At 42.2% G+C, this 13,059-nt stretch overlaps 1 protein-coding gene across 1 annotated transcript; it reads left to right on the forward strand.

The window, feature by feature from the left end:
• Nucleotides 1-6,352: 6,352 nt before the first annotated feature.
• fancf (FA complementation group F) lies at nucleotides 6,353-7,372 on the forward strand (the record flags this gene model as incomplete). The annotated part of the gene is made up of 1 exon (XM_083893306.1): nucleotides 6,353-7,372. The coding sequence occupies one exon, from the start codon at nucleotides 6,353-6,355 to the stop codon at nucleotides 7,370-7,372; it is 1,020 nt and encodes a 339-aa protein (XP_083749432.1).
• Nucleotides 7,373-13,059: the final 5,687 nt, after the last annotated feature.

The following is a 13,059-nucleotide window of genomic DNA, read 5'->3' on the forward strand; positions in this document are numbered from 1 at the left end:
AGACACAGACAGTTCAAACAAAACCTAGATTCACCTTGCTGTACTGTTAAAGATTAAACTACACACAAGCATGTACACGTTGCTGCCTAAAGGCTGCCTACACAGAGACAAAACTGCAGTAAAAACAACAACTTATTATGCATATACATGATACAAATTAACATCTTACAACCAGGTACATTATCCCCAAAAGTAATCGATGAGAATCCAAAATGAATTTGTGAGAGGAGAGTTCTGCTTTTGTCTTCTCGGAGAGTCCATCTCATGACACGAGATGTTCTCATGGATCCTGGCAGCACTAGTCTTATATCATATGGTCTAAATCAATAAGTTGTTATTATGATCTGATCCAGAGTCTGCTACTGACATCAGTGTTCAGAGCAATACATAACGGGACACAGCTCGTAAAATGAAGTCATTTGCGCAAACGAGACATTTCTCACAGTCTTCTCCAATACGATGCTCCCAATGAGCTCTCAAGTGAAAATCTTTCAGTCCAGTGTCACTACATTAATGTTTTTGCAGCTGAGACAAGTGAGTACTTGAAAAAAAACAAAAAAACAACTGGGCACCAGATGTAAGACAAGCACACATGCAACAGCTCAGCAGTTAATATTCACAGCAGAAAAACACGGACGCTGTCATTACTGTGTGTGACTGCTGACTAATGAATGAAGACGAGTGATGCAGACGGAGACAGGTGACCAATCCTCCGCTGGTGTCACACGACCTTTTTAAATTCAAAGCTTGCGTTGTGCAGTGTCGCTCACCTCCAGCCAGGAACACAAGCATCTAACATTTCCATTTGGAATGCAAATAGTGCCATGGTATCTGATGCAAATTACTAAAAAAGGGCAAAGCTGCCGCGAACAACAAGTTCATAGTGTGATGTCTGGAAAATCTGTAGTCTGAATACTGAGAGGAGAGCAGCACAACGTGAGGAATCTGACCTTTAAAACCCATCAAGGTCCCACAGGAGTTGGCTGTAACCGAATCACACGGCGGTGCCACACTGGACATCGGGGACCTTGATGTTCCGAAGACAAGAGCTCCGTCCTCGTTGTGTACAAACACTAATATCTGGAGCTCAGCAGCGTCACACGGGTGCTACATTCCCACGGCGGAGGCTGAACGACGGAACAAGGGAAGTGGGACAAAAATTCTCATGTCTCAGTGTACAAGACGTTTTCATACAAGACTGGTTCTAAACAACATACAAGACCCTGCAAAAAAAGTATGTTTTCTATCCTAATGAAGATGAAAATGTTTTTTTTTTTAACACACTTTATAATGATAAACTAAGATATAATGACGTTCTAATCACCATAAATACAGTATAATTATTTCACTTTACTGGAATTACACTGATTCTACAGATAAAGAGTAAAGTATTTAATGTGACCTTTACACCTGAACAATAGCACAACCCTGGTGCTCTGAATACTGGAGTGGAATGCTAATTAATATTACTGATAAAAGGTGTGTTTATCCTGCTATTTCATGTTAAGAAATATCTACTGTGATTAAAACCAATTACACTCGGTTTTTTCTCAGATTAAATACTCCTGAGAACATTATAAATGTCTCAAAGCTGTATTATTATTGTTTTTTCATTGTTTTACATAAACTACGTATTACTTCAAAATATTGTATTCTCTCAACGGGACCACGGATGAACATCCTGCTGGGTTTCCCCTACATTTTCCCAGGGAAGAGTCTTAAAAGAAACAACCAGCTGTTATTGAACATACTTGGTTTCTATCACCACACTGCAGCCTGACCTCCTCATTTTCCAGCCAAAAACACACAGCGCCTGCACCGGGCTTTATGTTGCATATACCATCTGCTAAAGTTTTTCAGAATCAGAAACTTCAGAGTCAGAATTACAATCAGAATCTGGCACCAAGACATTCAAATATACATTTTTCTCAGTCCCGGAGGCCTCATGACTTCAGCAAAGGCTTCATAAAAAAGCTGCAGTTGGCTGCGGATTGCTGCAGGAAAGGCTGCATATGGATGGGAAATTCGACTGCTGAATCCCATCAATTACAAAAAAAAACAAGAGTGGCTCTGTCCTCTTAACCCACGCCAACTTTCATGCCTTTCTCCTCCGCAGCAATAAACCGATGTGGAGACTAGTTTGTCCAGTTAAACACGAGGACTTTGCATGTTTCCATTCCAGAAAGAAACAGTTGTGTGGTGTGTGGTGCACGGAATCAACAGCTTTACATCAGAAAATGTCCAATGGAATCATGATAATGTTATCTTACATACAAAAAACTGTCAAACACATTCAAATAAGTCACTTTGGTTTATAAGTGTCTTACATTGTCTAAATGTACAAAGATTTGCACCAACGACAAACAGCAACATTTCAGTCAGTCATGTCACAAAAGTAGGCTATTCAGATTTAACTGTGTGATAACTGTTGTATCTATACCTCATCAAAAAAAAAAAACTCTCAGCAATAAGACTTTAAGACTGTGTTGTCTCCTCCTTTTGCAACCGCCTCAAATAAAAACAACCACATCAGACGCTTCACTACTCTGAAAATAGGATCAAGGGAGGATGCCTGATGAATTATGGCTGAACTCCAGTTCCGAAGCACACAATAATTAAAACCACTGAAACGTCTGGGCTGCAAGAGAAGAAAACGCATCACAGCCTGTGACAAATAAACATACCTTGAACTAGGTTTGAGGTAAATAAAAACACAGGCACTAACATCAAGGTTCAAGTGAGAATTAATTGAGCTTAAAAAAAAAAAAAGTTACAGATAATTTAATTCTGAAAAGAAAGTTCCACGCATACAAGCAGTCAGAAGTGATCATTTAGAAAGCAAGCGACAATGTATCGCAGGAGTCGATAAACAACCTCGATGTGTGCGCTCACCCTGAGGCTTCAGCTGGTTGCTGCGCACCTTCCTCTCACTGTCAACTCCGGGGTCGCGCTTTTCATGCTTTTCGCAGCGTTGCATCGACCCACAGGTTACACACAGCTCCACAACACACTGAGCCACTGTGGAGCGGGAATCTCGCTCTCATTGCAAGCATCTGACCGCACGCACGCACACTAACACACTCCCACTTCACACGTGCACAAGCGCACATGTATGTACACACACACAGACACTCACCACACGCTGCTGCTGCTGGTGATGGTGATGGGAGGGAAGTTTTATGCTGCTGGCGCTGCCTCCCTCTCTCCACTCTTTGTGTTGTGTCCCATATTAATATCAGATGTTCGTATTGTATGTGCGCACTTCTCCTCTTATTTCATACATTTACGTTTTACTTGTATATTATATTGTTTTGTTTTTTGATTTTCTTAAATTATCTTATGTTTTTTTATGGTGATGCGACATCTTAAATCACCTCCTCTTATTTCATTGTTATGCACCAAAAAAAAACCACAAACGTTGTTTTTATGTAAAACTGAAAAAAAAACAAATGTATGCTATTACAATCAAATCAAAGGGGATTCAAATATAGGTTCATATATCAGTTGTGCAGTCAGTGTGGACGTGAGTATTCGTCAGCTTTTATTTTGAAGGAAACAATTCGTCGAGGCTTGTACTCGTGTGCGCATGCGCAGAGCTAAAGCAGCGGCGTTGTCCGGCGGCGGGAGGAGACTAGAGAGAGACAGAGGGAGGCCACAAACACACAAACAGTGAGTTTACATGAAAAACAGATGTGTGTTGTTGATTCCCTCTGTATAAGCCTTTGAGAATAATGTGTCACGTTGTCTCTTTTGTGTGTATCGCCAGCTGTTCGCCGGGTTTTGTTTTGTTTTGAAACGTGCAACAGGAAGTCTCGCTTAACTTGAGCGCGTTAGCAAGTTGGACAAGTGAGTTTTAGAGCTAACGATCGTCTCTGTGTTTGAGTCTGTCTTTGACTGATCAGTGTTTTTTAGTTCTCCACATACTCCTTCACATGCTTTTTATCCGGAGCTCAGCAGTTTCTGTGGATGCGCTGCCCAGGACCCCCCGTCTCAGGGGCGGTCTGAAGCTTTTATGGGGACCGAAGCAGAATTAAATTTTGTCCCCCAGTGAGATCGTTAAAGCGGCAGTGCTGAACATTTAGTTGTCGATGTTGGTATTTTGCCTTTGTTTAGTCTTCAGGTACATAACAAATGTTACACTATTGCAGGGGTCTGCAACCTTTAGAATGAAAAGAGCCATTTTTGTCCCCTCTCCACCCAAATAAAATAATTCTGGAGCTGCAAAAAAACCTATTTCATCCTTAAAATGAAGACAAAATAACATGTAAAGTTGTTGTTTTTTCACATGTACTGTATTCAAAGAACTACAGTTTGTCACACGTTGATACCAAACCTCTAAAGTGTAGAAAAATGACTTTGAGATGAAATTTTATGTACAATTTTATGTAGTTTATGTATGAGAAAATATGCCTGGCCTAAGTATATGGATCTAAGCATGGACAGGACTCCAAATGTGAATTTCTTCATGTATGCATTAAGGCCACATTATACTTCTCCGACTGCGTATGCGTTATCCGTCTGCGTCACCACGTAGACCACTCGAGCCTTTATACTTCTGCGTCGTGGTGACGGAAAGGCGCTGCAATTTCCCGCCCGATCAGTAGGGGTCGCTGCGCAAGGTTGTTGTGCTTTTGGCTACAGTGAGCAATGGCGTCCGAGGGAGAAAGACTGTTGTTGTTGAAACGGCGGCCGTTTGTCACTTTTCTGTGTCCCGGAACGCAGTTTTAAGATAATTTGAGGCGAGAAATTGGCCATTTAGAGTCTAAACATGTGCTGTGTGTGTTAAGATATGACGTATTTATAGTTTGGCAGCGACGAAGTCGGCGGTGATCAGCTCCGCCCTCTGTAGCGCCCGGTGCTCACTGTGAGCCGGCACAGAGCAGCTTAGCTCGGCCTGTCCTGAGGACCAATCGCAGCTCTCGCCGTCTCCGTTGTCCCTTGACGGAGTGACGGACACTTAAAAAATATTCCGTGCACCCGGAGACGACGCAGAGGCTCTTCGACAGGTTCTGCGTCGACGCAGAGGACTCTGCGTAGCTACGCAGAGCACTTTACGCAGGAGTATAAATTGGGCTTTACTTTAATGGCTTTCAGGGGAGGTTTTCCAATTGGATGTGATGGACAAAATATCCAAAACACTATTATTTACGCCTTTAACTTGACAAAAAAGTGTGAAAAACATGAAAAGTTTTTTTTCTTCAAAGCGAGAAGGAGCCACTACAGAGGGGCTGAAGAGCCACATGAGGCGCTAGAGCCGCAGGTTGCAGACCCCTGCACTATTGTATGCTGCTTCTATAATGTGAAAATAAAGTGTATACAGCAGCAGCAGCAGCAGCACAGGGACAGGAGGGGAAGCATTTATTAAACTGCTGAACAACGGGGTTTTTTGAGCAGTAGAATAAACTTCCAAAACTTAAATTGGTTGCTTCCTTGTTTTATTACTCTGCTGTCTTGCAATTTCGAGTGTAATGTTGCTGTTGCCTGTCACTAAAAATGAATTAATTTGTGTGTGTGTAACATGGAAGTGTTCCCCAGTGATATGAGATATAAATACCGCTATACTGAGAAACACACAGAGAGGCTTAATCATCATTGTCTGAAGGTAACACACCTTTGTCATGATTTATGTTACACACGGCTATTTTCAATTAGAATAAAGTTTGATGACTTGTATACTTTTTATCCAATGCACTGATTTTTATTAGTTACAGCATCCTGGCTTGTATCATACCAGTTTTAACAGACACATCCATCCTAAGTAATCAAATTACATGTAGACAGAATTAAACACAATGCATCCTCACATTCAATCAAAACAAACATCTGGGGGTGGTTCACGGTTGCTGTTGACCACATTCCTGAGCATGCATGAACAAAATGTATCCTTAGACTGACACTGGTTTAACACGTGAGCTCTTCTTTTCCAGCGGTTAAAAATACACAGAAATATTTCAGACATTACATCCATTGTCTGTCTCATGGGTGACCAGTAGTTCTGTGTGCTGTTTCCTCCTATTTCATGTCTGTCAGAAAAGTTAGAGCAGGACCATATTGAAATCAAATTTGAAATTAGCAAATAGTTTGGAATGTGTTGCAGGAGAAAGAGCAAGAAATGTGCACACCGATACAAATTATTTTGGAAGTAGGTTGATTTCTTGAGCTTTATGCTGTCAACATCACACTCTGATGGTTGCCGTTACCTCACTGGACCTGATTTTCCATTTCCTGTGTTTTCATCTGCAAAGAAATCCTCATTTTTAGTCGGCTATGTGTCCATTTTTATTGAATGCTAGATTGTGTCTGTCCCCACAGTGCCTGTGCTGAGACTGAACCCTGAGGCAGAGAGTGGCTCATGGATACTGTGCTGAAAAACCTGGCGAGCTCAGTGGAGCTGCTGGCAGTGGTGGCACAGAGTGGTGTGGTGGAGCAGTGGGATGAACAAACTCTGACCAGAGCTTTTCAATGGGCCCGGTACTGCGAACGTCTCTTCTCCAGGTTTCACAATAACCCTGTGATAAGAGGGATGATGGAGAAACAGCTGCAGCTCACAAATGAAAATCTGCTATCTGCTCTCCCTGGATACACAGAGTTGTCCTTCTCTGACCTTTCCCGGTGCCAGCACCTGCTGCTCTCTGGGCTTTTGAACAACCCTAAACTGCCCAGCTCCATCATGAAGACACTATTTGACTCCCAGAGTCCTGCGGACACCAAGCACAGTGACGACCAGGAGGTGACTGGCCTTTGCAGTCGGATCATTCAGTCTAAATCGGCGTGTAAAATCCTCCGTCCTCTCACAGACTCCCCAGCTGTTGGTGCTGATGCAGGAGTCCAGGGAGCGGTTCTGACGGAGAGGCTGAGCGCTTTGATGAGCCAAGGCGGTAACATGTGCAGGACAGAGCATTTTTTAGACCGTGTACTCCAAGGATGTGAAGAATCACCACAACATTTTTGTGGAGTCATCTCCGTTGCTCTGCTGACAGGGAGAAACTCGGCTCCCCAGGATATTCTCTTGGACTGGCTGCGGAAGAAACGCAACATTTTGAAACTCATGGTCACAGCACTGCCTCCTGCGGTTATTACGGACCTGGCCAAAAAATATCTGAAGTTTAGAGACGCATACTGCGATGTGCTGAAAGAGTGGGCCTCTGGTATGGAGTACAGCCTCAGTGAGGGTGAGTGGGTTCAGACCTGTGCAAACCCCACAGTGTCCTTTCAGAAACTGACCGAGCATTTTCTTGCCTTGTTTGAGGCTTGTCCTTCTCTGAGGGATGATGTGGAAAAACAGTTTGATGCTCTGAAGATCTCTGATGGAGACTTTGGTGTCAGAGGTTTGAGTGTGTGGGGAGATCTTTTATCAGCATTAAACAAGTGACTGTCATAGTTTTTTTTAATAGACCTGTAATATGTTTATTTGTATCTTGATGCATTGTTTATGGAGGTGTTCGTATTAAACCCAAGTCTGTCCATCAAACTGATTATTGAAACCGGTTGTAGTTTCAAAGTATAAACTCGTGGACAATAACAAACCTCAGACATTCATAACACACATTTAAAATGATACTACTGCCTACTGTGTTTGACAGCAGCTGTTTTTTGGTGTTTGATACATGACAAACACACAAACCTGGGCACAGACTCAACAAAACAAAGGCATGAATGCAACACTGTGTACATTTACTGTAAGGAAAAGTAATAAAACCTTAAATGTACTCACTTTGTTTTCATTCTTTGCAGTATTAATACTTCTCTAGCATTTTAGCCGTGTTTTGAGTCAGTACAATTTGAAATTTGTTCAGTAGTGTTTGGACAGATGGTTACATCACATGCTGCAGAAGCACATGACCTAACTGAATTAAATTCAAGTAATTGTAAGACAGTGAATAGTTTACTCTTAATAAATTGCCCTCTGGAGAATTATGGCTCCATTTATCATTATAGATGTATATAAGGTATAGATCTGTTGTTTTAAAAAATCCTGCTTTTCACAGTGTGCAAACCTATGGATAGAGACACGTTTAATTGAATGGCTAAATATACAACAGACTATAAAATGGCAATAAAGAAGCAAGGACATTGTGTTCTCCCCCCTGTACACACACCTAAAATCATTTTAATTCCTCACTCCATCTGTCAGCATCACCTTTCACCACAAGGCCGCACTGGGTCTCAATCAAAAAATGTTTTATTGGCTTAATGCCAGTCACGTGACTCGAATGCCAATTCACACATCTCAGGCCGGGGGCCCATGTGCCGCACCAGTTCTGTGGCGAGGGATCAATTAGTCAAATCGGGCGTCTTCAATCACACCGGCCACAATAGCTGGTGTCCGACTGCCAGACAGCGGATTAGAGTCGCGGTCCGTGTGGAGGGGAAACGCCAACACGGCCACAGCTCATTAAACACACCATAAAAGCAGTTCACGTAGAGACAGACACGGGTCACTGAGTAAGGGGCAGCAAGTACACCACCAATTTATTTCCAACCAATAAAGAACATATGCAGCGAGCTGGATGGAAACCAACTGATTGAAGGGATCTCAACTGTGTGTTTATATATAATGTATAAACACACAGGAGCAGCTGACCTCCCCAGAAGAAATTATATATGAATTGTTGTTTTATTTAAACCTGATAAAGGGTTCCTTTTGTGTTTATCACCCTTTATACCCAACTTTACACACATGTACTGGAGCAGATGAGCTGCCATGGTTCAGATTTCTGACCTCTGCCATGTGTTTACTGCAAACACGTTTTTGAAGTTATTTTTATACAACAACTTTGCGATAGCTCGGCGTCAGGAAAAGCTCATTATTGTCACGCCTTGCCCCCCAGCTCTCAACCTCCAGGTGAAATTACAGGTTACAGTGTTACTGCATCAGTTTGAGCAGCAGGAGGCCAAATACACCTCTCAATAATTAAATCAGCCCATTTAAATATGCGGCACTGCTGACACTGAATAAGAGACGCCATTGTGTTTATATTTATATATTTCTTCATTCATTCATATCATTCTTACAAAAGAAACACTGTATTTGGATAATATAGGGCTGCGATAAATAATCGATTTCACAATGAATCGCCAATTATTTTCAGAATCAATTCATTCGTTTGCTAAATGATATCGAGTTCTCTGATTTTCCAGCTTCTTAAATGTGAATATTTTTGTTTTTTTCTTTTCTTTTTCTTCTCTACGCCAAACACCAACAGCTCTCCCCCCCCACCACCATTTTGTGATATTTTATGCACTCAATTGAGAACATAATCTTTGTTGCAACCCTGTTTTTCCGCCCCTCACACATTTGTGTCTCTCTCTGGTTTTTTAATCTAATCTGTAGCTACTACACTGTGATATTGCAAACGCTGTAGTGAGATGGTGCTGAGGGGCGACTGTTGTGTGGCAGCTTCCAAAGGCTCCTGAAGGATAGCGTTCATTAAAGCTCAGATCCAGCCCCCATCTGGTGGTGTGAAAAGAGAGTTCTCCAGGGGGGGGGAGGAGCAGGGAGGAGGGAGGAGGGAGGTTGGGGGGGTGTGGAGCCCTCCCTCGGCACGTGCCTAAGCCGATCCAGCCTGGATCATGTCTGCTCTCAGTGACAGATCGCAGAGGCAGACAGGCCCCTCCACACACCTGTGTCCCACTCTGAGGATACTGATGGTCAGCAGCCATCATCATCATCATCATCATCATCATCATGTACCCAGGCACAGGCAATGTAATTTAATTTTGTTGCAGCGAAGCAGTGAAGAAAAGGCTTTAATGTGATTTTTTTTTTTTTTTTTTTTTTCCTTTGTCGGAATCACATCAGGTGTGGCTGCTGCTGCCTGTGAGAAAAGGTGGAAGGTATTCACACCATCCTCTTCCCGACATCCAATAAAAAAACATGCACAGCTGTCAGACGCTCCAGTGAGGTGCTGTGGCTGCAGAAATGCTCACAGAGAGAGAAAGTAAAAACAGCCGGGCCACTTCATGGTTTTTCTTTCCAGCTCAGTGATTACACTAGGGAAAAATAATTTTTCATTTTTAAGAAAAAGATCAGTCTGAGATTTCCAAATGTGAAACGCTGCTGCATTTTCTTACACACTTCAATTTTCCTTATCAAACAATCGGCTCAACAAAGTAAGCCTCAGATCTAACAACGAAAACATTTCACGATCACGTCGATGTGAATTTACCTTCACAAAGAGCCAATATTTCCCCTGTTATCTGCGTACAAGATTATCATTTCACCCATAGAGTGTCATAGCGTATCACGTGAAATCTTATCTGCCTCTTATCCTTTGTCTCCGTGAGTACATGAGCATTTTCGTCGAGAGGAGAGCATGAAGCTGTCAACATAATGTAACGTGGGGGAGGGGAGCTGGAAGGACCCGTGATGGATGACATCAAATACGACCGTACGAAGAACCAGTTTTGCGGAAAAGGAAACAATTGGATGTAGCAATCTCCTCCCTGTGAGTGTGCGAGATGCAATCCTCAATCCAGAGGTGAGAAACAAGGATTTATCGGCCTCATTACTGCGGGTGACGTAAAATTTAGTTAGAGGCTAATAAACGTTTCAGTGCAAGTGGAAGGTACAGCAGAGAGAAAAAAAACAACAGCACACAGTTGATGTGTGCAAAACAAGCTGTTTAAATAAAAGGTATGATGTAAATAGTGTATGGGAGATTTAGAAATCAGTTTAAAAACATAAATCTTTTCCAAAATGTTTCTTTAATGTGTTGTGGGGTGTGGAAATCAGGGATGAAAAATAGTGAGCGTGCTCTTCATCAATAAACCAATTAGCAAGGGAGGAGAAGGAGGTGTGTGCAAATTCAATTGCCCCGAGGTATTGTGGTGCCATGAAAATGTAATTACTGCTTTGCTGCTTTGTGATTTTAAGTTAAAAAAAAATGGATCTTAAAGCATTTGAGAGAGCTTTATTTCCAGACTGTAAATTAAAGCATAATTCAAGCAGCAGCGTGGTGAGACTGCTGTGTACGTTTTGGGCCAAAGACGGCGAGGAAAAGAAGGCATCAGGAGGACAATTGTACGCGAGCACAATCCCAGGGGAGGAGTGCAATCCTGTCATCAAACACTCATTCCGTCTGGGCCTCATCCCATTACAGTCCCTCAGGACCCAAAGTGCACCTGCCCCACAGACTGACAACTACTCGCTCTCCTTTTTTTACTCACCATCACCATCGCACAACCGTGGCACACACAGCACCGACTGTACATCGCAGTGACTAAGACTTAAATATCAGTGGAGTTCACCGGCAAGGTGGATGCTGGGTTGCTACAGTTTCCGCCCTCCGGTGACGAAAGTGCTGACGTCGAATCCTCTCCAATTACCGCGCACTCTAACAGGACAGGCCATCAACGGTGCAACAGCCGTGACCACCGCGGCTGGTTAGGCATGAGGAAACATGTTCCACGCGGCTGGTGACACGATTGTGTTTTCCTGTCAAATTAACATGTCCACCGAAGGAGCCGGCAGCAGCGCGAGGTGTTAATGGATTTCTTTTCTCAGTTATGGGGCGTTAAGTCGGAAGAGAAGCGAGAGATTTATTCACACGTGGAGCTGCTTCCTGTGATCGAGGCGTCAGTCAACAAGACTGTACTGTCGACGTAACACATGACGGCTGCACTGTCCGTCATGTGTTCACTTCTTTAAACGTCACACCTGCCAATCATGTCCGCCCAGGTGAGATGGTGTTGGTTTAGACACACGGTTCTCAAATGGAGGTACGTGTACCACCAGTGGTACGCAAGTTTCCTCTGGCGGTCAGAAATCAGAAACACTATATTCCACTGTATACACCAGGGTATATGGTCAGAGTGGAGCTGAGGAGTGTGTAGAAAGTGAAACAAATAACAAAAAAAAAAGTCAATAAATTAAATAATAATAAATAATCTTAATCTAATTTCACTACACCAGTGTGTGAAGTGTATGTGAGGGAGAGGATGATGATGAGAGAGCGAATGAGCCTCCTGTGAAAAGTCTGTAGTGGACTGTGCTCGACGTATTTACACCACTGTATTTTATATATACAACTGTTTTCTTTTTCTTTGTATTGTGTAAAATGAATGTTGTACAACTCTATTTCTACTGTTACTTATTTAGAAAATGAAAAATAACTGTTGAGTGAATTTAACGTGTTCATTTTTCTTCTCATGAGCCTAACACGCTAATTTATGCTCAAAACACTAATTTAATAACTAATCACAGAATAATACTGCAATTAGAGCAAAGGCAGCACGACGACTGCCCTTGTCACCAACATCAATTATTAATGCAAACCTTCATTAGTAACTAGGATTTTTTTTTATATTTTAAACTCTCATGCGCTCTTGACCTAAATGATACTGATTACTGATGTGATTTGAGTCATTGCGGTCGTCTTGTGTTACACTGTTAGCCCCAGCCTTACACTCACAGGGAAAACAGGGAACTCTCTGGTTTTGTCTTCCTCCTGCAGAAGTCAGACATGTGAGCTGCCGTCGAGAGTTTTAACACATTTTATTCTGGGCCTACACGACACCTCAGCAGCAGGTTTTCACGCAAATAAAGTCACTGATCCGGCATTGGTATGTGAGGAGGTAAGCTCCAGAATCAGTGTTTACACTTGTTTACCTCTTCCCTTCCTACGAATTACCAACCCACAGCATCCATTACTCTGCCCTGTACTCCAGGGAACACTGCCATTGATTTACTAATGAGAAACATGGAGGGAATAGTAGATGCAGGACACTGATTGGTGAAGGTGGTAACTGGTTAGGTCGTGTGCCTTCAGTCCCAGTGGACCTCTAACCTTCATATAAACAGATGAAGGAAAAAAAAAAAAACATTACATATATAACATACTACAGTACAACACACAACATGAAACAATGGCAGTTGTTTTTTTTTTTATAAAATCATATGAGTATTATTTTTTATAACACTTTTTTTTTTTTACATCAACATATCTCTTCAATAAAGACAACATTAGAAGCCATAAAATCACATTTATCTTTTTTACATAAACTTTAGGCACAAAGCCGTAATAGCATCTTTTGGTCATCTTAAACATTCTTAAATAT

This window comes from Microchirus variegatus (genome assembly GCF_963457635.1).
Source record: "Microchirus variegatus genome assembly, chromosome: 8".
Taxonomy (NCBI): Eukaryota; Metazoa; Chordata; class Actinopteri; order Pleuronectiformes; family Soleidae; genus Microchirus; species Microchirus variegatus.